This window comes from Mastacembelus armatus, chromosome 21 (assembly GCF_900324485.2).
Source record: "Mastacembelus armatus chromosome 21, fMasArm1.2, whole genome shotgun sequence".
Taxonomy (NCBI): domain Eukaryota; kingdom Metazoa; phylum Chordata; class Actinopteri; order Synbranchiformes; family Mastacembelidae; genus Mastacembelus; species Mastacembelus armatus.
Window position 1 is genome coordinate 4,217,624 of NC_046653.1, and position 27,703 is coordinate 4,245,326.

The window sequence follows — 27,703 nt, forward strand, 5'->3', positions numbered from 1 at the left end:
TATACATCTTAGAACAACATGTCATTGTATATATAACATTTCCAGACTAATTAGCAACAAACCCTAATTAGCCATGAAGTAAAGCTTATGCTGAGTTTGGATTTTTTTTTGATTTGACATTGAACAGGTCAACATATTTATATAATAATGATGTAGGATAGGGGCAACACGGTAGCTTAGTGGTTAGTACTGTTGCCTCACAGCAAGAAGGTTCCTGGTTTGAAACCCAGCAGGGGCCTTTCTGTGTTTGCATGTTCTCCCTGTGCTTGTGTGGGTTTTCTCCAGGTCTGGTTTCCTCCCACAGTCCAAAAACATGTATGTCAGGTTGATTGGTGACTCTAAATTGCCCATAGGAGTGAGTGTGAGTGTGTGAGGTTGTGTGTCTCTATGTGGCCCTGTGATGGACTGGGGACCTGTCCAGGGGGTACCCCTGCCTTTCACCCAAAGAGAGCTGGGATAGGCTCCAGCAGATCCCTGGGACCCTGGTTAGGAATAAGCGGGTATGGATAATGAATGGATGGATGGTGCAGGATAGAATTTTTTTCTAGTCGATTTTGTTCACTGGATAAATAAAAACTTTGACCTGCTTATGGATTTAGAAATTCAGAAAAAAAATCATTCGGTTTCATCCTCTGGAAACTATATTGAAAAATACTATACTGAAAAATTCACACAATATTTGTCATAATATGTCAGTCCGGAGTGATGGGCCGCACTTATTGTCTGACCAACTTTCCCATTTGCTTCCATGGCATTACCATACTGTAATGGGTTTATAGCAGAATAGCTTAACCTGGTGGTGACAGTAGTACCAAAGGAAGAAATGCTTTACATTACCATTGTTGCTACAAAAGAAACACAGTTCTGTAGAAATATGCCATTTAATGCAGAGATGTAAAAAGACATGTTTTAATAGTGCAATGCAACTATGAAAACAGACTTGTAAAGTAATGGGATTATTCAAGAGAAAAGGGAAGTTAATATCTCAGGCTTTTCTCAGCATTGTTTTAGAGCTTATATATCCAGTAATGACACTTAAAAGATAAAGAAACTGCTGTGACAATAAAAAAAAAGACAAAGAACCTGAGAAAGAAAAAAAATCATACCCATGATTTTACAGGCACCACTGATCAAGATTCACACAGGTCTATGCTGACAACATGGGAAATATTACCACCTGTAAACTAATCATCATAAAGGTTTTCATAAAAAGTAGGACTGATTGACAAAAACACAGCAAGTGCAATAATGAACAAGATCGAAACCAGTTTCTACAAGTCACTTAAAGTGCTCAACCTGTTAATTTACCCCCACACTGGTTCTTCATATATCCAATCAATTGTGAGTGCAATAAAAAAACACTCCATAAAGATGTACACACTGTTGACATTTAACAGGATGAGTAGAATAACATTGACGTTTCACCTTTAAATGTAGTGTTTACATCCCGTATTACATGACAGACTGTGAGACAGTTCAGTCAATAAATCATTTTTCACTTATGAAGCAAATGGATCACATACCCAACTGATAGAGTCTGAGTCACAATTGTGTTGTGATGCCAACTCTTCCTCTAGCAGTTCCATTAATACATAAAATCTAATGTGATACATAATCTCATAAGATAGATCTGTAGTGGTCATCTGAAGTTCACAAACATCAATACTCTGCTAACATCTCACCGTCTACATTATTTACAGCCATTTTAAAAAGGAAACTGTTCATTCAAGCAAACAACCGTTATTGCAGCAAGACATTTTGCATGTTGTGGTGGAAGGCTTCCTGTCAGCTCAAACACAAAAATTATGTCTACTGTAATTTGTCTTCAGGGACAAGTAATGTCGGAGGAACGAGGGTAAAGATGAAAGTTGTTGGGATGCTGTCTGTAGTTGTAGTGATTTTGTTTTCCTTCTTCCAGCATCACAATAGCTAAGTTTTCCTTGGTAGCAGGATATTTTAAAGGATATTTTATGCCCAAAGATTAGAAAATAAGTCAAATCATATCAGGGCAGTTTTTCCTACCAACTAAAAGTTTAAACGAAGTGGAAAATTTATTATGGCATTACCTGAGCCACAGATGCTGGCAAACATAAACTCATCACTGTACTGCATTTCTCACTGATTATTGGTGATGGAAAGCATGTCAGCATATAGACTGACTTATGGCTGATTTGATTCCCTTAGTAATTGAAGTGACAGTGACATTTTGTAGATGACAAACTGCACTAACTTCTACACACCCAGGTGTTGAAATTATTGACACATACTGTACTTCTAGGAGGCGCTTCACTGAGTTGCTGCCTTGGTGATACACCAAGAGGAAAGACCAGGTTCTACTGTCTAAGCATAGAAATGGACATATGAAAATTGAGTTTTTCAATGAAACAAATGCAGCTGCTACACCTCCGTTTGTAATGTGATCAAGTTCAGCATGTACCATTTCATTTGGTCACATGACACTATAGTAATCACTGATAATGTCCAGCACCTTGAGTACCACAAAATTATCTTTTAATAAAGCCTCCAAAAAGCAAAAATGAACTCTCAGTCTGTGATGCCTGAAATGTGAAGTTTGTAGAAACAAATGGGTTGTCTCCACGCTGTAGAAAATAAATAGTTTAACATGAGGCACTGGGGTAGTTCAATGTCTCTGAAAGCTCCTAGATTGTCAGCTCAGTGAGATCCAGATTCGCCACCTTGGGAGATAAAGAACAAATATATTACTAATGAATCAGCCTTTAAATTTTCATTTTTGAAAAATAAAATTGCTAATAATAGCCAGCCAGTTAAAAGAATAAATTATCACAAATACAAATTTGAGGAAAGACTGACTGTGTTAGAGCCATAAACTGGGATTTTTACTTCTTATTACCGTTTTTCTTTTTATTCGATTATTAAATTAAACATATTTGTGGTTTGGGCTGTTTGGGCATAAAACCTTCTTACTTTAATGATAAAGGTTAAATCATAATTAAATCAGGGTCAGTTGCAGCCCTACGTCTATGAAAGTGGACACAGACATGCATGCACAGACATTTGCTCCTCCATTTGACACTACACAGCCAGCTGACAGGTTTAAGTCTGTCCTAAATTGCCCTGTTTTCTTTCACCACTAATGCCTCTATTAGAAACCACATGCTGAGTTCAAACTCTGCTGCCAATTACTTTGCAGGTTTGGTAAGCAGATGAGAAAAGCTTCACTAAACCTATGAATAGTGAAGAGATAATGACTTCACTGAGATGCACTTTGTGGAGTGGGTGGCCAATCTCAGATCTTAAATATTTACGTGATGATCATCCTGTCCAGCTTGTCTTCTGTCCTTCTTACTCAACATCATGTCTAAATACTGAGGGTGTCAGACAAATGCTTGGCAGATGTTTAAGACAAACAATTAAATGAAAGAAGCAGGAAATAGTTCTGAACCTCATCAACTGTTATAACATCCTGTGTTTAGGACGCACAAGCTCCACAAATTGATCTCACCACCTGCAACTTAAAGTCAAATTTTTATTTCTAGCTTTCCACTGACATCAGGCTCCTCAGCAGCTAAATGCTCCACAACAGAAGAAAAATAAGAGGGCTGGAAAACCATAAAAAAAGCTATAATAGGGTAAAAAAGATTCTGTAGAGCAGAAGGGGGATAAATTTTAGGTAAAGGTTTTACATTTTTTCCATGGGTAAGCTCTAACAAACCCAGCTTATTTACATGTCTTCATATTCACCAACACTAACATGAACAATTAGAAACACACTCCAGGAAGAGCTGAGATCAGTTACATTGTTTGACTGCTGGATCACGAATAGAGGCTTCCTTCGCTGGGGGAGACGGTGTGTAGAGGAATAAGGCTTTCACACTGCTCGCTGTCTTCTGGCAGTCTGTAGGCGGAAGAAACAGCATGTTAGTCTTCATCACAATCATCATCACGACAGCCGTCATTACTATAATCATACGTCACCAAATGTGAACAAGCATTCACAGAAGTACAGACAGCAGACCTGCCACAAAGGGTAGTCAGTCAAGCATGTATATCTGATTACAGACCTAACCTAGCCAGGCTGAGAGCTACAAATGGAGAGAAGAAAAGACTGAGGGTGTCAGCACTAAGGTCAATTCATTTTTAGTAGGTCACACACCAAAACAGAAGAAAACAACAATTCACTTTTTATTTTAAACTTTTAAATGACTTAAACCTTAAAGCTTTAAGCCATTTAAAAGACTGACCAGATTTCATTTGCCATGGACAAAAGGTTTTACCTGTCAATCTATATTCAACAATCCATAATGACAAATAGTTTGGCTGAATTTCTAAAGGCTTAAAAAACCTGGATTTGAGTGGTTAATCCTTTTCTTCGTGGTTGATTATCTCAAGTTTCATTAAACTGGATGTGACGTGTTTATGTTCTGACCCCTGCAGGTTTTTTCACAATTGGTCTGTGGAGTTTAAGTCTGGACTTTGGCTGGAACTCACAGGAACAGTCAGAGACCTGTACTGAACCCAATCCAGGACTGTCTTGCCCGTTTGCATTTTAGTGGCTACCACTCTACCAAAATGTCCTGATTGATGGAGAGCTGCTGAGATGGCCATGCTCCTGGGCATGTTCTCCTGACTTCTGAGGCTCTGTTTGAGTGACTCTTTTCCCTTTTTATGCCTCTCCATGATTCTATCACAGAGGGCTACAGAGAGCTCCTGTGGCTTGGCTTGGTTTTTGTCCTGACATGCACTGTGAACTGCAAACATTTCTGAAAACATTTTCAGTTTGTCCTTATGGGTGTACATTGATGTTCAAAACAACACTTTAACACGTTTAACAATAAATCTATTACACATGAAAGTGTGATGACAGTGAAAGGGTCTGAATACTTTCTGAAACCACTGTATTTTATAACATTTTGTAACAAACTGGCCTTTTGCGTAGACTTCAGTGTGAACAGTTTTAGTTTGGCCCCACATATGTGTTAATAGAAATAATCCAATAAGCATGCGTGTGTCTACACTCTTTTTTGCAGCTGCGTCACAGATGCCATGGTAACCACATCTCACAATACAGAGGCAGACCGCTAGAAAATGACTGTACAGAAGTAATGGCTTATTGTGACTAACAACCTGGAAAAAAAGAACACTGGCAATGAGTGTGTAGATATATTATAAAGTCTCCACGTCATACATGAGTAACTGTAACACAGGAGAACTAATTTGTCCCTAAAGTGAAACACCTGTTTTTGTATCAGTGATTATGCATGCCTCAAATAAATGGAAACAAATGCACTTATACAGTCAATGTAACATTATGCCATTAATAATCAGGTATGTTATGAAAATGAAATTGCTTCAGAGACTTCAGACATGCTCATAGTAGACTGCTGTTTTGTAATTCAATAACTGATGGTGTGTGAGCATATTCAAACGTGAAATGCAACATTTTCTAATGAAGTGGACTGCCTGTTTTTTTTCAATGTTCTCCTCCGGTAAGATTTTTCTCACTGCTAAATTCTGCTCACTGCTTTTGTTTGCCTAGGAAGCTGGTTGAATCTAAATATTAAAAATATTTTTGAGATTGCTGAAATAAAAGGAAATACTGTGATTTTAACTATGGTGTTGCTGTGAAAGCACAAACACCCAAGATGTCCACTGGCTGCACTACTTTCTGGCTATACTAAGACTTTATATAAGACTTTATCACATTTCCAATGAAGGGCATCAAGCAGTCTGTTTTTTCAGCAGACACATTTCTAATATTGTTTCAGGATGTTTTGGAAGTATAATGAATAAATGGCTAGAGCTATTTTAGGGGACTTAACAGATTCTGTTTTTCCTTCTGATGCTGTGTACAGTATATTAACAGCATAAGAAATGTCCCTCTCTTTCTTTTTTGTCCTTCTTTTTCTCCTTCTCTCTTATGATGCAACCAGGAAAAGTCATTAAAGCATCATTAAATGCAACTTTTATGGTCATTTATTAAATATGGGCATTTTGATACATTTATGATTAATTGTATAGCTCCTAGAGCAAGCAGCTTTGGCAGTAGACCTGGCACATAAAGATAACAGTGTGAAGAAAACACAGAGGCACTCCAGCATTGCATTTAACTAGACTGGTACACTTGCAGGAATGCACATAACCACATTAGATCACGTTTCAAAAACAAAGCTTTGCTGCCAGAGACTGAACTGCACAGTACTACCACTTAAAGAAGTGCCCAAGGTTGGTTATTTACTACTATCCCCTCAGTGTGATTTTCTTTGACACTTTCATTGGTAAAGTATATATGATTTGCAGCTATAGGAAATATGCATGTTTGTACATAGCTACTATAGCATACAATAAATGAAATGATGCATTAAGCTGCTTGGCCACTTAGATTCTAGAGAAATTACATCACAAAAAAGCCCAGTGTGAACCAGGGTGTACCTCTGAATGCGATGTTTCCTGCAAATGAAGGCATATAGTCTCCTCAGCCCCACCAGGACAGGGTCCCAGTTATTGTAGTGGCATAAAAGCGTGGCAATGAAGAAGGAGAGGAAGACAGGGACTGCCCCAGCAAAAAACAGCCATGAGAAACGTACCTGACCACACAGACACAAAATAACTAGTGAGAACTACTTTTAATGGACTTTTTGAGATGTAGAAATGAAACACAAAGCTTTTTGGAATAGACAAATTGATTTGAAAAATGCCTCAGATTCTGCATGTCTCAAGCTTCTCAAGCACAGAGTTTCAGATGACAGGTTCCAACTAAAAAAGCCTGACCTCCTTTAGTCTTAAGCCAGGACTTAGTAACCGCCAAAAGGCCTGCGCTGATGTTGTAGGGGACCAGCAATTCAGCAATTTAAGTTGGAGCCTGTCCATGAAGTGCTTAAATGTACAGTAATGAGATAATGTAATCATTTCTAAAACTGATTAGTAGTCAGTATAGACAGGCTAAAACAGGAGTGACATAAACTTGTCTCTTTGAATTGGTTAGAGGACAAGTAAAATAATGATAATAATAATAATAACAAAATACAAATAAAAATTATAACCTTAAGTTTGGCACAAGAGAAAAAGGACATGAGTTTTTTTTTTTTTTATATGTTCTTCAACTGGAAGTAGCATAAGTGAATGATTTTATGACTTGTTTTTCAAATGAGAGGTCACTCTCAAAGACAATGCCAAAGTTTCTGACTGCCAGTTTAATATTTGCAGAGACTCTTCTGCAAAATGAAGACAGACTTTGAAGGACCAAATTCAATTATATTTCCATTTAGCTAGAGGAAGTTATAAATAAATATGATAAATGTTCTAAAAATGTATGACATGACCTAGTTGAAGCATGTATATAAAGAACAGGGGCCAAGGATGGAGCCCTGAGGAACAACACAGGTCTTAGGAAGTATCGCCAACAATAACTGAAAAATCTTGTTTGACAGACACTCTTTAAATTGTTATGTCACCAACCTATTTTTCAAGGCAAACAAAATTAACACTGAACAGTCAGCAGGACTAGCAACAATTAATACTGGATCGTTGGTTGCTATAATAAGTGTGGTATCAATACTCAGAAGAAAAGTAAACCGGAATTATATATATATCATGATTAGTCATAAAAGAGATTTACCTTGAGGAAACCAGTTTTTCTAAAAGCTTTGATTTTATAGAGGTCTAAAATGATAAAAATCAAGAGCATCAAAGCTGGCTTTCTTGAAAAATGAGCTGTCCATAACATATTAAATGATGGAGAAAAAAAGCAGGAAATAGGTACGCTGGTGACAAAGAGGAATGAATGAAAATAAAATAACACACTGTAAATCAGACGGCAAGTAGGCTAAAGCTAACATATTATTTATTAATATTTCAATTCATTGATTCATCCATTCATTATCTATACCCACTTATTCCTATTTAGGGTCACAGGGATCTGCTGGAGCCTATCCCAGCTCTCTTTGGGTGAAAGGCAGGGGTACACCCTGGACAGGTCACCAGTCCATCACAGGGCCTAATATTTCAATTCCTCTCCAAATCATGCTGATTTAATTTTGCAATCTGTACTGACTTATTATTTAAGTTGATGTTAACCATAGATTATTTTATTATTACTTCAACCACTGACTCCAATTGAATACCTGTGATGTAAAACTTACCTTCCGCATGCAAATATCTGCCAAAATAGACAGTGGTATGGTGAGGCTCAATGCAAGAGTCCCAATTAGAGATGATGTAAGGAAGCAGCCCCTGTGAACACAAAACACCATCAGAAATAAAATGGTTTTGAAATAATCTACATCTATCAATACTCAAAATAAAGTTCTTTTACATTAATTTATTTTCATTATTCAGAGTATGAGTATCTGAACAAAGATTTATCAAGATGTCTTTCACAAAATATAAATTGCGATTCTTTGTGATCTGAATAAATTATGGGTTAGGCGCTCACCAGAGCCAGAGGAACTCTGAGAGAACAGTTCCAATAAGGCCATTAAGGAGGATGTAAATCCACACCAGCTGGCTGGGCAGTTCAAAGGCCTCGAAACCCGTGTAGTGAAGCAGGAGGAAGCCAGGCCACAGGAGCAGCAGGTTGAACAGACCCACAAACCCTGAGAGATAGAAAGCAACTCCAGCTTACACAGAACTAAAACCAACCTCTGTCTGCAATAGTAGCTACTACTTCAAGTGATAAAACTTCTTACTGAGGACTATTTTCTGGTGTTTCAGAGCATGAATATGGTGCAGGCATTGCAAAGATTATCGTTAGTAACTGAAACAACTGTCTGATATGGGCATTAAAAAAGACTGGCTTTACAGTATACTGCATGTTTGCTTACCAAAAAACATGGGAATGTCAAGTTTATCCTCCCGATCCACTCGTCTCTTGATCATTACAATGTAGACAGCGTACAGTATCGCTCCAGCCAGTGACCACAAAGAGCCTTCATAAAAATTTTAAAGCCATTACATTTGGAAAGAGGGGTTCACACTACATTAAATTACACAAAGGAAATGTCTCCATAATTACCTATGACGCCTTTCTCATCAGGGTTGTCCATGCTGGAGAAACTCACAAGAGCAACACCTCCCACGCTAAACAAGACATATTGCAATAAATAACAATATAACAAAATAACAATAAAAAACAGCTGGCTGAAAATATAGATTATGGTTTGTTTGGTTTTTTTTAGGGAAAAGGACATTGTGTACAATGATCTCTAACCAATTGGAATAAAAATATAGTCTTGAGAGATACACTTCGCTTTCATGATTGGACCACTGCCTCCAGAAGTGCCTCCATCCCCTCAAACTAGTGGGATATAAGATAAAAACCAATTAACTTTAGAGACGTTAGCAGGAAGATTTCTGCAGTATAAAGACCAGGTGTTTCCTTGGTCTTTATGCTAAGTTAAGCAAACAAATAAAAATGCCTCTCCACAAGAAAAAAAAAAAAGTATTTGCTAAAATTGCAAAATATACCGTTAATAATTTATTAACTGACATTTTAAGACAAACCTTGAGGGCTAATAAATTTGCACAGGGAATGCTCGTATGACAAAACAGGCCAAGGTGTTGGGGTCAATAAATTTTATATCTTGTGCTCAAAGTTTCTATTTTGTCCTGAATGTAGCATCGGGGATCATGAATTCTCTAGCTACAAAAAATATGGTGGAAATCTAGCCAGCAGTTATTGACATGTTTTGGGTAGCACAAGCTAAATGTAGTTAAGGAAAAAAATCCCATTTACCCATTTCTGATGCCATTACATGATTTTCATTTGATTCTATTCGGTCACAAATTAGAGCTCATAATCAGAGTAGCTGTTCTGTGGTGACAGAACTGCATGACTATGTATCGTTACCCACTTTGGGAGAAAAATATGATGTGAAAATTACAGTTTCTATGTCACAAGATGATCAGTATCATGGGTTTAAAGCTGCAGCCAGAAATAATTCACAAGTGTTGGATTTGGTTGATTCAAATATGAGCCAGTGTATTCACAGGAAAAACTGCAGAAGCAGCAAACTGGGAGGAATGAACTACATTTGTTGCTAGCAGGTTCAGTCCTTTTTTGGTTTTTCTTTTCATGGGATTTTTTTGATAATAAAATGATAAAAAAAAAAAAAAAGATTGAAAAACTAAAAAGTAGAGAGAAATAAAAGACAACTCTCTCATGCAAAGATAAGAGACCCACATGCCCTTGTCAACTTAAGTTCCAACTCTAATTCAGTCCTTACCTCAGAGTCACAGCTAAAAGCTTGGACAAGGTGAAACGGTCGCTGCTATTGCTGGGAAATATGGCTGCTAAGATGAGAGTAAACAGGCCTGGAGAGGGAAAGGTGAAAGAGCATATTTGAATCAGCAAACTGAGGGTGCAGACATCTACAGCACATTCAGAAAGTATTCACGGAGGCTCATAGAGAGCCCTTCAATTTTTTAAATTTTGGTATGTAGCATCAGGCAACAACAACACAAAATTGAAAAAAATGAAGTCGGTCTGAATACTTTCTGAATGCAATATTCAATGGCTAACACTGCTAAACTGAGACTCATTTTCCAGTTTCCCTTATACAAGTCTTAGGTGATATAGTCTCACCTTTATATTATTTATTATATATAAATTACTTATCACCATGAGAGTCATGGAGAGAGAATCACCTGAGGTGGATGACAGAATGTTGACAATTGCAACCTGCGTGTCAGACAGGGCTTCCTGATAGGACAGGTTTGCCAGGAACCACTGGAAGACAACCAAAGTCAGTGATGTGACATTGTCTACCTTATAACAGTAAATTATACTGTAATGCCTGGATTTACAAACAGTCTGAAGTTGATATTTAACTCACTGGTCAAACTATGTTGTGAGAGCCATATGATGTTGTGTCACTAAGTAAGCATCTACTCTACTAAAAAGTCACAGAACTTTTAACAACAATGATAATAATAATAATCATCATCATTATCATCATCATCATCATAAGAGAAAGAAGAAGAAGAAGAATCAGAAGAAGAAAAAAAAGGGAGAAGGAAAATGAGAAGAATATAATTTAAAATGAGCCAACAGGGTTTCTGCCAGAATTGTCCGACATAAGTCACAAAGATTACAGATAGTTTAGCTATTAGAAAGTATAAACATAACAGCATCACCTTGCTCACTCACTGACAACCTCAAATACTAGAATTTAATGTAGTTCCAAAAGCATGTCACAGCTATTTTAGTAAAATTATAATTTCCCAAACTCTACAAGGTCTTTAAGGGATCAGGTCTATGTCAAAACTTCTGTTTTAATATTTTCTAGAAGTTCTTCATTGTGCTAAGAGAACTTCATCTCTGAAAAGACAACATGATTAACTCGCACTGTCGGCACTCATAATCCATTACTCTATGCTCAGTCATGGAATTCTTACATTTTTTAAGTACAAGCAAAACACATTTGTTTCCACCTGGCTTGCAAATAACACAAACAGCTCAAGAGTGTGTGATAGAAGTGACTACATAAAAACAAAATATAAAACAAGGACAGTGAGTTCTGTAGAGCTATGTTTTGATGTAATGTTTGTATCTCATTCTACCATTCTACCATCACATTAACATCCAATGCATACCATGAACACAGACAGTAAGGATGGTAACGTGGTGGCAATAATGAACGTGAAGGAAGCAACGCGGAAAAGCTGTTGCTGCACTGTATTTACAAATATCTGTAAATGTCTATATATATATATATATATATATATATATATATATATATATATATAAATGCATTCAAAAAGGGAATAATGAAAGGATGAAATGGTACAGGATGCTAATACAGTTGCCATGGATTTCTGCCCTCTAGTGGCCACAAAGATTAATGCAGTTGACCAAGAGATACCACTATAATGTGGAACACTATTTATGTACATATTCTACATACTGCATCATTTTATTGTAAATTCCCTTTTCTACTACATATGTTCTGCTATCATTTTTATAATAATAATTTTCTTTAACCTCTTAAAAGGTCCAACAAATAATACTGAAACTGTAAAATATAACTTTAGATTTCTCCAAAATATAAAGTTAATAAAACAGGCTAAGACAAGACAGTATCAAGGATGCAAAGTGCTACTGTAAGTGTGTGAAAGCTACACTGGATGCTCTCCATGAGCCTCCATGTGTTATACATATTTGATTGTGTATTTTCCCCAAATTAGTTTTGATCTCAGATTTCTGTGCCTAAGTATAACTGTTTTTGAATTAGAAGCTTTAAGTGATTTTCTGCTACAGCACTTGCAATATATATCTCTAATGCAGCTACAAAATATTAATTGTCGACACCATCCTGTCAATAATTTGAAACAGCAATGTAAAATTAAATGCATGCATTCCTGCTGACTTCAACTCACCACAAAGCAGAAGAAGAAGCTGATCTTGGCCACGTCAGTGATGGTCAGCTTGCCCACTGTGCGCAACATGGCTTTGTGGTCCTTGGCAGCTGGGTAGGACATGCGGGACAGCTTGGCCTCCAGGGCTTGAGTTGAGGGCAGCTGACGCACCTCCATTATATTACTAAAACGCACCCGGTGCTTTTTGGAAGCTGCAGGGATAAGGAAATGGATAGAGGTGTGAAATGATGGAGGTAGAGTAAAACAGGTTTTGTTTAAATGCCCTAACACAGACAATGCAGCCTAACATAATCTATTTGTATTTGTATTGCTTTATTGTATTACACAAATTACCACCCTTAACAAGTGCTCATGCATAAAAAGGCTGAACACAAGCATCATCATTTTCAATACAGGTACCAAATATATGAATCTTTGTAAATATATGAATACTTGTAATTCAAACACACAAAAACAGAAAACCTAATAACTGAAGCTCCACTATGCAGCTTTGGATTTTGGAGTTTCATTGACAGTCATCCAGGTCTAGAAATTGAGGTCATTCACAGCTATGCGAAGGGCATCACTTAAATTACAATCCATCCAAGACAGAGGAGAGCAAAATACCACTGTTCATAATTTTTGTTCTTATTATGAAGCTATGTGAAGGTATGTGAAAAAAAGAGGAGAGATAAAATACCGGACTGAGTCTCAGGACCATTAAAAAAGCTAAGTTTTTAATTATTACATTTCTTTCAGTCTCTAAACAATGATTTCGTCTATTTTCATAGCTCACCGCTGCCCTCTGTTGTTCCAGTTTTTAAGTAATGAGACCAACTTGATGAGGTTATCAACTGCACTAGTCGAAATTTAAGCACTTGAGCATGAGACCTTAGTAAATTCAGAAAAGGATACAATGTTAACAAGGCAAAAATATGCTTCATGTTTAATTTTTTAAAAGTGAGAAAGTATCAACTATACTCACAGGATTCACAGTCTTCAGTTAAACAGCGTGAGTGTTCAGCAGGCACATCCTGGAACTTCACTGGCACATACAGGGGTTCACTCTGCATAAGAGTCAAAGAAAAAAGGGAGATTGTTATAGTTGTGCTGAGAGTTACAGTTATCACTTGCTCTGGAATTAAATTACATACCAAACAGTTGTTCACAGTGGTGTCAGTGGTGCAGGGTGCAAAGTAAGCCTCAGCCTCAGCAAACTGCAGAAAGACCATTCATAAAAAATCTAGAACATTTTCAACAACTTTTAAAGATATAGATTAGGAAAATAAAGTCCACAAACCTGACAGAAGGTATGCCTTATGATTCTGTATCATTAAGGCTGTGACAATGTCATAGATTGTTTGGACGAAAAAAGTGTGGGTGTGAATTTACTACTTACAAATGCAGAGTGGCGATGTTTCAGAGTGCCAGTGCACTGCTGCCTCCAGGGCCGCCACAGCAAGAATCCCAGCAAATACAGCACAAACATGGAGGTCTTGGTGAATGTGCTGAAGAAGGGTTTGTTATACTCCTGATGCTTGAAGATGTACTGTGGGGATTAATCAAAAAGATGAAGCTGTTGGAATAAGCTTTTTACTGTCTGACTAACATGTGCTATGAGGTTCACAGTTTTAGGCCTTAGGGCAATTTGGTTTCACAGCTCTCTAAAATCAAATGTGCTTCTCCCCAGTTTTGCCCCTGGGACACTCCTGTAGGTACCATCTGTTCAGCTTATCTGCACCTCACAAAGACACTAATCTCTAATTTGGATTCATCAGGCCAAGGGACAGATTTTCATTGGTCGAATGTCAGTTCCTCTTGCTTCTTGTTTTTTGGTTAACTAATGAACTTCTCATCTGCAGCAGAGAAAACTTTGGTCTTTTTTCCTCAGGCAGTCCATGAGTACCATGAGAACCAGTTTCATCATAGTGTTTTATCGGTTTTTGTGATTGCATTTGAACAAACTTTCCACGTTCTTGACTTTCTCTGGATTGACTGTCTTCATGGCTTTATCACCGCTTCTCCATTATTTGGTTGAGCAGTTCTTGCCATAATATGGGTTACAACAGTGATGAAATACAGTTATTTGCTGTATACCAATGCTACCATTTCAGACTTCTGTCTGTTCATCCCCATATATCTTGATGCATTCTGATTAATGAGTATATCTGTGACCTTCTACTGCTTGAAGGAGCAGGTGTGAAAAGCTGTGCGACTGTGTCCTTACTGCGGTAAGCTCAGAGGAGGCTACCCAGATAACATCGACCAGCAGGAGTATCACCACCCCCAGGGCCATCCGCTTCCGCTGGGCTGCAGAGCTACCCTGAGCGCTCATCCGGTTCATGATGAAAACCCACGCCATCAGGACCCTGGTAAGGGAAGCACACATTAACACACAGCTACTGAAGTTCAGTATTGTAGTCGCTCGATCCTCACAAAGGCATACAGTGATACTACAGTTAGTTAGGAAGATCTCTCAGACCCTCCCTAAAATACAAAGACACAAAGATTGTATCGCTTTTTAAATAACATCTGCAGTATCCCTCCCTTTAGTCACGCAGGACTGTTGCCATGAACACACAAGACATTGTCTCCACCACATTTATCGTGCTGTTCAATAAACAATATCGCCTTCAGGGACACATCCTCAAGCCGGGGGCAGGAGACACTACATGACTAAAACATCTTGACAAAGCTCAAACAAATGTTCAACCTGCTTTTTGGTTACACTCCAGTGCACACAACCAAAGACAGCCCCAGTTATCAAACACCTGCCGCAATAAGGACCAAACGTGTTTAAAGGCAAGGAGCCTGTGACCTGTGACCTGTGTATTTATACATGTTTACTGTTACCCGTCCACTTATCTGAGTGTTAACTAAGACTGTGGAAGTAACTTAGGCTAAGAGCCAGCTAGCTAAATCCCAGTAGCGGGGTGTCAGGAGCTATGCAGAGTGCATTTATTTGTAAATAACTCACTGATGGACTCATTCTTGTGTTCCTATTAACAGACTGTTAACCGTGTGTAAACGTGCAGCTAGCTGTTCTCTCTGAATCCCAGCAAAGTTGTCATGAAAGCTAACGCTAGCGACAAGCTGGCTATGTCAGCAGCTGCTAAACTGTGACAGGCTGGAGGAGACAGGTGAGGCTGTGTTTCAGCGTAACACTCCCAATACTTCATTACCGACATTTGGTTCAAGTCCCTCTGGTTGACTAGTTAGCGCTAGTAAGTAACATCACGGTGCGACGTTTGATTATTTCCCAACAGATAAGGTTGGCGAGCTAAGTGCTAAGCTTAAGTGATCAGATGCTTAATCGAAGTAGCCCGTATGTTTTACCTGGATGCCAGCGGAGCTCATTTAGTTTGGCCTGTTATTCGCCTGTCTTTTCATGTGTTTCTGTGGAAGAACACAGTTCTTACGATCAAATTATTGACAGCCCAGTGCCTGTAAACATTAGCACACCCTGCCCTCGTCAGTATCAGGTGACATTGCTTATGTCGTGCACAGATTTCTGGGATATGAAGTTTTACAGCGGCGAACACTGCCCTCTACCTTTCTGGCTGCCTTAAAATGTATGTTAAATCAACTTTGCCATCTTCGACAGGTTGTGCAGTTGTCCCCTGATGGTTAGCAGTTTTGTATAGACATAACTGAATAACCTATACATGGCCGTGTGTAGTTATATAACATTATAGCTAAACATCTTTTCCTGCAAAGACATTTTACACATCCACACTAAAATTGTATTTTTCTTCTCATTGGTAATATAATAGAAAAATATTTGTTAAAGTAAACAGTAAATCATAAAGGCTACTACATACTACAGTTATAAGCATGTTAAATTACATGGCCGTACTGAATTATACATAAATACAAAGCAAAAATCAAAATCACAAAACAACAAATAAAATCATCATTCAGAGAACAGTTAGATGTTTAATATGTGGGAATAAGAGAGAGTTTATGGGCTGTATGCTTTAAAATACATGGCTTTGATTCAACTTCAGTGTCCGAGAATTTAATTTATTGAGGGGGATTGCCCATTGAGATGCACCATCTTCTGTTCAAGGAGGAAGAATTAAATGATGGGAAAGCTTATTGTCAGTGTCATTATTTCATTCTTCCAGTGCATGAACAGCAGAACAAACTACAATGTTACTCAACTAAAAACATTACTAGTTCTGAACTGTTCCCTGTCTACTAATGACAGTGTATTCTGAATTAAATAGTCATTGTCATTTATGATGATTTATGATTCATGAATAACAACATGCAGACCACCACTAAGATTATATAAAGACTATTTATAAAACAGGCAATTATTTCTTATTTTTACATTTGTTTATATTTTACAAACAACATAGATAGATAGATAGATAGATAGATAGATAGATAGATAGATAGATAGATAGATAGATAGATAGATAGATAGACTGTAAGAGTGAGAGTAATGGTAAATGCAAACAATCTGAATCTGACGCTTTAGCTGATGTAACAACTGAGCCTTTCGCCAGTTTTCATTTGTCTTTCTTTCATTGTATAATTAGACTGGGAGCCATGGAGATGTGTCAGATGTGTGATCACAGATGTGAAGGCTGCTTTGCTGTTGGCTGCTTGGAGTCTCATTGTCCAGCAGGGATCACATGAGGCAAGTGGCAAACATAAAGTCTAACAGCTTCTATAAAAACAAAGAACAGCTCTATATGTTGCAATATATATTTTAACTATTATCAAAACCATCACTAAATTAAATACAGAAAGCCACATCCTTAACTACATGCGGGGCCCAGTGACTCCAGCAGGTGGCGCTGCCTCTGTGGTGTAACTCATCAATAGTGTTAGAAGAAGAGTGGCGCCGCTTTTCCAATTAAACATGGCCGCGTCCTTTTAGTTAGCGGAGCGGTGCATATTGAATAAATTAAAGCTGTAATATTAATAAGGCGATAACACTGGTCATAGTTCATGTGTGACGCCACGGCGAAGTAAAGAGTCTGTTTAAAGGTAAGTAGCTGGGACAAATGTCTTATAAAATGCCGTTCTAAATGGACAGGGTTAGCCTCGCGGTTAGCATGGTGAAAACGCAATAACTAGTGTGATGAGCGACAACAGGCTTGTTGTTAATGGCTTATAACCAGCCGTGTATAAAATGATGCAAATGCAAATGAGATGTCTCGCATTGGAGCGTGCTGGTGTAATTGCTACCAAGCTGTGCACCAACCTGAGCCTCCCGCTTGCTGTTGAGCATCACCTCGGTTGTCTCCGAGGGTTTGTGGACTTGGTGTTAACACAGGGTCCAGACATTACTAGCATCTCTGAAGACCATGCCATATTCTCCACAGGGAAGGAGGCAAAGCAGTGTCATGGAGCTGTCTTCGGAGGATGGGGAAACTCGGCCCCCCCATGTCGTCGACATGACCACCAGTGAAAAGGTACCGGCGGGCTCTTTGTTGACCCAGTGCACAACCTGTTCTGGGTCTTAGTGTTGAGCAGCACAAAGGAAGTGTTATACTCCATCCATCAGTGACTATATGTGTGATATGAGTTAAATGATACCAAACCTTCAGTATAAAATGATGACAGTAAAATAAAGGCCCACATAAAGAGAGATGAATTAGATTTGTTTTGTTTTCAGGTAGTGGAGCTTCTGAATCAGGCTGCTCTGACACCCACTGATGAAAAGCTAACAATGCTCAAACAGGTTTGTAGTCTGACTGCTTTAAATCTGCTGCCAGATCTCTAAAAGGAACTTCTAATATAATCAGTTTCATGCTCATGAACTCAATGCTTTATGTATAATCTGTGTAAAATCTTAACTGGAATATGATCCACAGCCATATACAGTTTTATATGTCAGTACTGAATCAGTTTCATATGTCTAATTCTCAGGTCCAGGAGCTTATCATCAATAAAGATCCCTCTCTTCTTGATAATTTCCTGGATGTAAGTGAACATTATATGCAGATTTCTTAACTCACTGACTTAGCTTGTTATATGCAAAAATATTCTTGACTATATTTAATTAGACTATATTTAATTACACTTACCTCACATAAAAGCTGTTTTGTCCTTCAGCCCAGGCTTGTGTGCCATAGAACCAAACAAAGAAGCTGTGTAAAAAGCTGACATCTTGCCTATTCAAAGATCCTCTACAGTGGCCCAAATAAAATGATCGGTTCCCCTCAAAAGTAGTGATAAATAAGTGGATTGCAGTGAGAGTTGAAGCAGACTGTTGTGTTCAGTTACTGTCACCAGTGTGTAAATTCTGTTAACTCTTATTAAATGCCTTCGTTTTGGGGGGCAGGGAAACACTGTAATGATTCTGCCATTGGTCTTTTCATCCTGTAGGAGATGATCGCCTTTCAGACTGACAAGTCTATTGAAGTGAGAAAGTTTGTCATTGGGTTCATAGAGGAAGCATGGTGAGTTTACAGACATGCTTATCAATGCGTGGTTGTCAGCTACATGTCTGTGAAAGAAAATATGCTGCGACTTTCTTAGACTTTGCTGTTGTGTTTGCCAGCAAAAGGGACAATGAGCTCCTCCTCAGACTGATTGCCAACCTGAACATGTTGCTGAAGGATGAAAGTGTGAATGTGGTAAAGAAAGCCATCCTCACACTCACCCAGTTGTACAAGGTTACCCTGCAGGTAAACGTACTCACTCACACCTCATGTATGGAATAAGTGTACAGACTTTGGACTTGTGTGATTTACCCTAAAGAGAAAATGCCGTATTTTTGAAACAGTTTGCCTTTTTGTAGTAATACGCAACAAGATCGAGTTACTAGTAAAATTGCGTGTTGCTTTTTCACACCTTTTCTGTTTATTTCTTCTCAGTGGTTGGTGCGCTCGAAAGCAGTGTCAGAGATGCAAGAGGCATGCTGGGATTTGGTCACACAGATGAAAGGGGATGTTCTGGCCTTGCTAGACTCTGAAAATGATGGTGTGCGCACTCACGCCATCAAGTTCACAGAGTCACTGATTATCACTCTGTCCCCACGGACATCAGACTCCGACATCCCCAAACGACAGGAGGGTGACATAAGCCTGGACAAAGTTCCCAAAGATCACTCGTACATTCGATATGGTATGAATATTAGAAATCTGTCGAAAGGACATGTAAAATATGCTGCTTGAAATCACACTGTCATACTTGAGTTCTAACATCATTCTGAACAGATGTTTTGTGTGAGGAGGGAAAGATAGCACTGGAGAAGCTGCTGAAGTTCATGGTCCACCCAGCTATTTCCAGCATCAATCTCACCACAGCACTGGGCTCTCTGGCTACTATTGCTCGTCAGAGGCCAATGTTCATGTCAGAAGTGGTGCAAGCGTATGAGACACTGCATGGTAAGTGCTTGTGAGTCAGTGTGTTTTTGTCTGCATCTTTTATAGTGTGCTGAGTACATAATTTAGCTCTACAATGTAATGTATAAGTTCATATATTACATTTAAAATAATTCTTTATTTTCTTTCTTGTGCTATTGTTTCTTTTTAGCCAACCTGCCACCCACTCTGGCCAAGTCTCAGGTGAGCAGTGTGCGAAAGAATCTGAAGCTGCACCTGGTGGCTGTCCTCAAACACCCCTGCAGCCTGGAGTTCCATGGTCAAATCAGCACTCTACTGCTGGACCTGGGAATGCCCCAGAGTGAAATAACCCGCTCCACACCCGTACCACGTGAGCAGCGCAAACGACCTCGCCACGAACAATACACTGAGGGGAAAAAGGTCAAAATGGGTGAGTAGTGAGCATTCACAAACATTGATTGTAGTCGAGTCTGTTTGCTAAACACATGTGGAAGTGCAAAAAATTATGCAAAACACTTTGTGGTTTTCTAAAATTGTTACTATATATTCAAAATACTATGAAACTTTACACTTTGTCATTTTAGACACTTGCCATCTTACACATTCTGATGTTTAGAACTTAAAGTAAAAACACCTGCAGTTTCATCCTGTCTCTGGTATTCATGACATTTGTTCCTCTGGCTTCAGAGCCTACCCTCATTGAAGATGATGAGGACAAAGAGGAGCCAGCCCCTCTCTCAGTCCCTAAACCCGCTGCTGTTCCAGTCGCACAGTCTGCCATTGACCTCACAGCCAAGTTCCTGCACCCACTGCTCACACCTGAGAACGTGGCCAACCTGGTGAGCTGCCGTGGCCTTTCTTTCTGTTTGTTTTTCTCACTTCAAATCCAACTGTGTTATAGTTGAGCTTCTGTTTCTGTGTTGTTGTTGTTTAGGTGCTCATCAGCATGGTGTATCTGCCTGACATCATGCCAGCATCCTTCCAGGCCACATACACACCTGTTGAGTCAGCAGGCACTGATGCCCAGATTAAACATCTGGCCAGACTGATGGCCACACAGATGACTGCAGCTGGGATTGGTCCAGGTTTGTGCAATTAAAGGAGTTAGAAGTTAGTGCATCATGTGTGTTGTTTTGCATTTAAATAGCTTTTCACTCTGTTGTATAAAAAAAGGAACCAAAGTCAGAAATTTGCTAGTCAGATAGGGCTGCAAATAACAATTATTTTTATTGTTCATTATTGATTAAAGGTTATTTCTCAATTAATAGCTTTGTCTAAAAAAGTACCTGCTACCAGGTCGAATTGAGACGTGCTAGTGGAAAAGCCCCAATATTTACTGTATACCTTAGGACTTGAGCAGTGCAAAGCCCGAGAGGACGATGCAGGCAAAGAGGAAGGAAATGAGGAAGACTCCAGTGCTAAAGATCTTCTCATCAAGCGCAAAGTTCCAGCTGTGATGGTGGGCCAAGCGATCTCTGTGGTGGGAGGATACGCAGAAAAGGTTCCAGCCACTGAGACTCCCACCACGGTCAAGAGGCTACCCGAGCCCATCCTTCCTACTACACAAACCAAGTGAGTTCTAGTACCAGCACAAAGTTGGCAGCAGTGTTGTAAGCTCTTTCTTTTGCATAAGTCACACTTTGTGTTGTATATGATTTTTGTTCTTGTACAGAATGGCAGGGGTGAGTGGGAGGAAAAAGGTATTTAGGTTGTCAGATGTTGTCCAGCCTTTATCAGACACCCAGATTGAAAAATTAACTTCCAAGGCAGTCCAGCGAATCCTGCATTCAGAGAAGGCAATTGCTCAAACTGGCATGTCCCATGTAAGTACTCAACCCAGTTTTCCTTTGATTGTTTTATTATGATTCTGAACAAAACAAGTGCCTGCATTTTGAAGGAAACACACTAAATCTGTGTGGCAGGTTCGGGTCAAGCTTCTCTCCAGGCTTGTCACGCAGTTTGAAGGGATGATGAAAGAAGATGTGCTGGAATTTATTCTGGATGACATCAGGACAAGGAGTGACCTGGCCTTTTCTCTTCTCTACCAAGAGTACAACACATACCTCAGCCAGCTGCCCACTGGTCTGCTGGACAGCTATGACCACTGTCTCTACACTCTGCTGTCTGGTCTGCAGGAGAAACCTGAGCAGAGAGATGGGTTCGCACAGATCATCATTTCCTTGTGTTTGCAGCATTCCTTTTTTCTAGCTATTATTTAAATATAAGATTAGATGTGGTCTACTGATATGTCTACTGTAATGACTGAAAATAGTGAGACAGTTTTTATGTAACAATACTGTGAGCCTAAACTAAATCACATTTTGTCTTTTATACGCCTGTTTTAGACTTTTTACCAAACTGGTACTGGAGGCTCCCATTATAACAGAATCAGCACTGGACGTAATTCGACGGTACTGTGAGGATGAGGTACATTACATGATAAAGACACACGTCTGCCATGGTGCTGGTACCCTGCATGTCCATGTTAGTCATGCTTGTTGTATCCTTTGTCTCAGTCTCGAGTGTATTTGGGCATGACGACTCTGAAGGAGCTTATCATCAAACGCCCCTCAAGGCAGTTTCAGTATCTGCATGTGCTTCTGGATCTCAGCTCACATGAGAAAGAGAAGGTGATGCTCACACTCTCACAGATTACTGAACAGTTTTTGTGTGTGTGTGTGTTTGGTTGTCATGTTCATCGGAGGTTGTATTTTCAGGTTCGGACCACTGCCTTGGCTTTCCTAAAGCGCATGTATGAGAAAGACCAGCTCAGAGAATATATTGAGAAGTTCGCCCTGAACTACATGCAGCTTCTGGTGCACCCTAACCCTCCATCTCTGCTCTTTGGAGCTGACAAAGACACAGGTTCATGTGGATGATTAGTAACGTGCCACTAGTAGCTCATCAATTATATTCCATATATACCAAGTACATCTACTGCAGCACACTGAGCAGTTTCAGTGAGAAATGTGGTTAGGTAGTTTGTAGTTTGCACCTCAGCAAGTACTCGGAGAGATTAAAAGGAAAAAACTGTTGCAGCTCATCTGTTTCAACAGGACTGACTGTGTTTTAAATTTGATTTGACAATAGTTAGCTTTCCATTCAAACTTAGCACAAATTGTAACTGAATTTCCAGAAAACCTCCGTTGCTAGTATTAAAGCTTCAGTTGGGTGTCATTAAACAATTACAGAAGAAGAGGACATGATTAAATAATTAAAAGTGTTACTCAACTTCAATGAACAAAAATACAAAACTACTTTTCTGCTGTCTGTGTTTAAGCAGATGTTTTTAAGAGCTTAATTAGAAGTCCTGTGATGTTGTCAAAATCCTTCTTGGAAGACATGACAATAGTTGTTTGAGAAACAGAGTTCAGATGTTAAAATTAACAGTGGTTTAAGGATGGGTGTTTTTGATATGGACAAGCTTCTAGGTCCACTGCTGTAACCCAATGATTCTGTTTGTTTGTTGAGACAGAAGTGGCTGCCCCCTGGACTGAGGACACTGTTAGACAGTGCCTGTTCCTCTACCTGTCCCTGCTGCCACTGAATCACCGGCTGGTCCATGAGCTTGCTTCTGTCTACACTGAGGCCATTGCTGACATCAAGCGCAGCGTACTTCGAGCAATAGAGCAGCCTGTAGGTCACTTCTTAATGTCTTTTGTTGTCTTTTAAGGAGTGCTTCATCTTGTATTTTCTGTTAAGAGTTCCATTTGGATTTGTTGATGTTATACCTGGGAAGTAATTCAGTCAACTCATCATCAGCACAGACAAGGTCTGAGTTCCTTTCAAGCATGGTCAAAGCTGCTTTTACAGAAACAGTGATATTTACACTCAGGCAACACTAATGAACTGTGTTCCACATAAAAAGCAAAACAATAATTAACCCTAAAACACAAAGTTCTGTGGATATATAGATTTCCATCAACCATGCATTAGGTATGCTTGCTAATAACCAACTGAGGGCAAAGTCTGGACTATTGCACTAAATGTTTGTCTGTTTCATGTGTGTTTAACTGCTTTGACCACAAGAGAAGATGAATTAAAGCAAACTGTACACAGTACACCTTCCAAAGAAAACAAACTAAAGTTATGTAAATGCACCTGGAGTTTCAAACCTGGACCATAAAGGAAAAATCTAAGCTGCTCAACTAATAAGTATATTGAGTTGTGTTGTATATGAATACTGTTAAAAAAATTGTTTACCTTTTCTGTAGATCCGTGGAATGGGGATGAACTCTCCTGAGCTGCTGCTTCTAGTTGAAAACTGTCCCAAAGGAGCAGAAACTTTAGTTACTCGCTGTCTGCACATTTTGACAGATAAAGGTAAGAAGCAGGTACAACAGATCATGGAAGGATTTAGGTCAGTCAACACAGATAGAAAACAGGAAAAATTGATGTTGAAGTAAAACATATAGTTATGAATTAAACACCTAGGTGTTTCTTTCCTCTGTTCAGTGCCTCCTTCTCCCGAGCTGGTGGAGAGAGTGCGGGACCTTTACCACAAACGTGTGCCGGATGTTCGCTTTCTAATACCTGTGATTAATGGCCTAGAAAAGGTAATGTTCTGAAACTCAGCCCATACTAACCTAGGAAAGGGAGGTACACATAGTGTATTTGAAGTTATATGTCTATACTGTGTTTATCACACTGAACATACAGGTCACAAAATCAAAGAGCATATTACATGATGCCAGCTATCTCTTGATGATCATCATGAGTCCTTAGCTAAATTTTACTTTCTGTTTTATTTCCAATGTAGAATGAAGTCATTCAGGCTCTCCCCAAGCTGATAAAGCTCAACCCGATTGTAGTGAAAGAGGTGTTCAACCGTCTCTTGGGAACTCAGCACAGTAAGTAATTTACGTTTTCCACAGGTGGATGTCATTCTGCCCAACTTCCTTTTTCATGACCTTTGTGATTTTTTACATTAAGGACCATACCAACACATTTACACTTTTTATGATGAACTAGTGAAAATAATATTTTTGTTTTTATTTTAATTAGGGCTGGGCAAGTTATTGTGTCATCATCACGTTAACTCACTAATTAATTAACGCAGACAATTATTTTATCGCACATTAACACAGTTTTTGTTATTATTTTTATTATTTAGAAAGTAGGTTGCTCACTGGCTCTGAATACCCATACAGACAAACCATGGGTGGATAAACAAAAATGTTATGATCGTGGCTCTGGATCCTGTGGGTAACTTGTTTTTCTATAACAAACAGGATAAAATGTTAATGCCCTAACAGTGGCAAATAGCTTTGGTTTTATATTTGATTTGATTACATTCATGTCTAAGTTGAGATTTACAACAAATATTTTATTTAACTGCAGCTGTGTAAAGGAAATACTGCTGTAAAAAAGCACATTACTTGTTTAAAGTGTTAGCACAAGCAAATGTCATTATACTTTTGTTCATATAGCAGTAGTTTTAAAATAAAAGTGTGCTATACACTACTTTTGGATTCATCACTGAATTTTGTGATTAACGATGCGATTAACTGCAGGGAAATCATGCAATTAATCGCGATTTTAAAAATGTAATCGTTGCCCAGCACTAATTTTAATTAATAATACAGTTATAATGAACTGACCTACCAGAGGCCTCATAGGACCTGAGACAGTTATAAAAAAAAGAACAAGAGTATCTTGTTCTTTTTTTTTCCTCATTTGATATGTTTGTTAAATATAGTGTTATCTCAATTGAGAAGGTTTATTGTAAGCTCAAGGTCAGACCTTTCAGGTGAAGGACACCAACATACTCTGACTGGTTTGTGTTGTTTTTCAGGTGAGGGAAGTTCATCTGTTTCTCCTCTCACCCCAGGAGATTTGCTCATTGCCTTGCACAGCATAGACTCAAACAAATGTGATATGAAGTCTATCATAAAAGGTAAAAATAATAAGCTGTTTGAGTTCCTCTCAAGTAGATCATTGTCATTTTGGGAAACAGATTTCAAGTGCAGATGACCAACAAAAATGAAACAATACGCTCTTTGCTGCAGCTACCAACCTGTGCTTTGGGGAAAAGAACGTGTACACATCTGAGGTTTTGGCAGTGGTGATGCAGCAGCTGATGGAGCAGAATCCCCTCCCCATGCTGCTCATGCGTACAGTCATCCAGTCCCTCACCATGTATCCCCGACTGGTCGGCTTTGTCATGAACATCCTGTCACGCCTCATCACAAAGCAGGTCAGCGCCACGCTCTAGAGTTTCTGTGGTCACTGATGCCCCTGACATTTAGACATAAATCCTTTTCCAACCAATGAAACTGAAACTTTTTAATTGTCTATAAATGAAGCATCATTTTTGCTGTGTTACACTGGTTGCCATCTTCTCCTGCAGGTGTGGAAGTATCCCAAAGTGTGGGAGGGATTTGTTAAGTGCTGCCAGAGGACAAAGCCTCAGTCATACAGCGTGCTTCTCCAGCTGCCGCCCGCCCAACTGACAAGCGTGTTTGAACGCTGCCCGGAGATGAGAGAACCTCTTCTGCTGCATGTCCACTCCTTCACCCCTCATCAGGTGACAGTTGTTCTCAAGTTCATTGAACCTCACCCACAGTGCAAAATTTTGCTTCTCTTGGGATTTCCTTATGTACCAACTGTTTGCTTTTCTGTGTAACAGCAAGCTCACATACCTGCTTCCATTATGGCAGTCCTGGAAGCACATAAGAAAACAGAGCCCAAACCTGTAGAGCCTGTCATGGAGAAAGAGGTAACGTATAGAGATGCTGCGCACACTTCTCTGTGCTGTGAATGTTTGTTCCCCTCGGGGACAAATGTATTGCATATCTTTTAAGAGTCACTATTTAGCCAGCTCTTAACTCAAACTCATCCCTCATGAAATGATTTATTATGGGCCATTGTTTTAACATTAAAAAAGGCATTTGTTCATAATTCTGTCCCTGTCTTTTATCTTGCAGACTGTACCAGTTGCTGCCCCAGCTGTCTTAATTCTAAAAGAGGCTCCCACAACAATGCTGAGAGAGCCATTTCAGCAAGATCCAGCTGTCACAAAAGATGAAGAACCAATGGAGCAAGAAGAGTCAGATCCAGTGATACAAGAGGAAGGTGTTAACACTGTTTCCCAGGTACAGTGAGGTTGAGTAGAATCATATTAAATTGACTAGTCACACCTGTTAAATGTCCCTGTGGAAATTGAGGCTCAAAAAACACACTTGTTAGTGCAGTACATCATCTTTTGGCATAGAATGGACCACCAAAACCACAGTACAGGACCACTGGTCACAAAAATCTAGAACAGTATGAAAATGTGTTAAAATATATAATAAATCTATAAATCTCACTTTTCAAATAGAGGTTCCATCAATATGAAGCTTTAAAACCTGTGGTATTTCAAAATAAAAACATAAAAATATATATGTAGAGCTGTAGAGTAAATATATGGAAGATTGTATTTTTAAATTAACTAGATTTTAGGATTCATCTGCAATACAATCAACAAGGAGTTAATTAGTTTTATCTATATAAACAGATTACAATAACTAAAAGGTTTTGCTGACTCCTGTTGAGGTACTGTAAGCTGATTTTTGGTTGTCCCTAGGTGGAGTTGGCAAGACTTAGTGAAACACCATCACCACCACCTGAACCAGCCGAGGAACCAATGGAAACATCTCAGCCTGAACCTTCAGACTTCCAGGAGCCAGAAAAAGATGTTGAAGCTGAAGTCATAGGACCTGAGACAGGCAGCAGCCAAGATGTAGAATGACTGCAGTCAAAACACATGCACTCAAAATAAATGAACATTTCTTTCCTATAAACGGCCCATGGGATGTTAGGAAAATTGGTTATTTTTTGTATTTGTAGAAAACTGATTTTGAGGAAAAAATACAAAGGCAATTGGTGCGTGAAAGCATTCCATATGCCTTCATGTCATGACAAGTTGGCAAATAAATCAACAAAACACTGGTGTACTGTCTGCTTTGTTTTTGCTACCCTGGGGTTCATGAATCTGACCTTCAGGTGGGGTGTGTAGTCATCTGCGTGCATGTTTAACAGAAAATATCACAAATTTTTTTTTAAAAATGGTCCAAGAACAT

The 27,703-nt window shown here is 38.9% G+C and overlaps 2 protein-coding genes across 2 annotated transcripts; one reads left to right on the plus strand and one right to left on the minus strand.

The window, feature by feature from the left end:
- Window positions 1-865: 865 nt before the first annotated feature.
- Window positions 866-15,807, minus strand: LOC113123765 (solute carrier family 35 member F5). The gene is made up of 15 exons (XM_026296029.1): window positions 15,670-15,807; window positions 14,561-14,702; window positions 13,733-13,882; window positions 13,488-13,550; window positions 13,319-13,400; window positions 12,355-12,545; window positions 10,624-10,705; window positions 10,203-10,290; window positions 8,993-9,057; window positions 8,802-8,906; window positions 8,414-8,573; window positions 8,121-8,211; window positions 6,412-6,566; window positions 3,779-3,877; window positions 866-2,696 (listed from the first exon to the last, which is right to left on the minus strand). Exons 2-14 carry the CDS (start codon window positions 14,693-14,695, stop codon window positions 3,796-3,798), a joined length of 1,449 nt encoding a protein of 482 aa, XP_026151814.1. The 5' UTR covers window positions 14,696-14,702; window positions 15,670-15,807; the 3' UTR covers window positions 866-2,696; window positions 3,779-3,795.
- A 1,385-nt stretch (window positions 15,808-17,192) lies between these two features.
- Window positions 17,193-27,574, plus strand: sympk (symplekin). Its single transcript, XM_026296155.1, has 27 exons — window positions 17,193-17,334; window positions 17,673-17,762; window positions 17,966-18,031; window positions 18,220-18,273; window positions 18,679-18,752; window positions 18,854-18,980; window positions 19,170-19,419; window positions 19,512-19,682; window positions 19,831-20,070; window positions 20,328-20,479; window positions 20,575-20,725; window positions 20,990-21,212; window positions 21,313-21,463; window positions 21,563-21,798; window positions 21,986-22,067; window positions 22,157-22,270; window positions 22,358-22,505; window positions 23,116-23,276; window positions 23,855-23,963; window positions 24,096-24,196; window positions 24,400-24,490; window positions 25,435-25,536; window positions 25,649-25,836; window positions 25,990-26,166; window positions 26,269-26,358; window positions 26,567-26,734; window positions 27,208-27,574. The coding sequence occupies exons 2-27, from the start codon at window positions 17,694-17,696 to the stop codon at window positions 27,370-27,372; spliced, it is 3,660 nt and encodes a 1,219-aa protein (XP_026151940.1). The 5' UTR covers window positions 17,193-17,334; window positions 17,673-17,693; the 3' UTR covers window positions 27,373-27,574.
- The last annotated feature ends 129 nt before the right edge of the window (window positions 27,575-27,703 follow it).

Coding starts and splice junctions, on each gene's coding strand:
- LOC113123765 (XM_026296029.1), bottom strand. CDS start 14,695: ATGGCGTGGGTTTTCATCATGAACCGGATGAGCGCTCAGGGTAGCTCT. Junction 13,551..13,732: donor AACATCGCCACTCTGCATTT/GTAAGTAGTAAA, acceptor GTCTTTCTGCAG/TTTGCTGAGGCTGAGGCTTA. Junction 10,706..12,354: donor GCTTCTTCTTCTGCTTTGTG/GTGAGTTGAAGT, acceptor GTTGTCTTCCAG/TGGTTCCTGGCAAACCTGTC.
- sympk (XM_026296155.1), top strand. CDS start 17,694: ATGGAGCTGTCTTCGGAGGATGGGGAAACTCGGCCCCCCCATGTCGTC. Junction 20,071..20,327: donor GGGGAAAAAGGTCAAAATGG/GTGAGTAGTGAG, acceptor CTCTGGCTTCAG/AGCCTACCCTCATTGAAGAT. Junction 20,726..20,989: donor TGCAGCTGGGATTGGTCCAG/GTTTGTGCAATT, acceptor TGTATACCTTAG/GACTTGAGCAGTGCAAAGCC.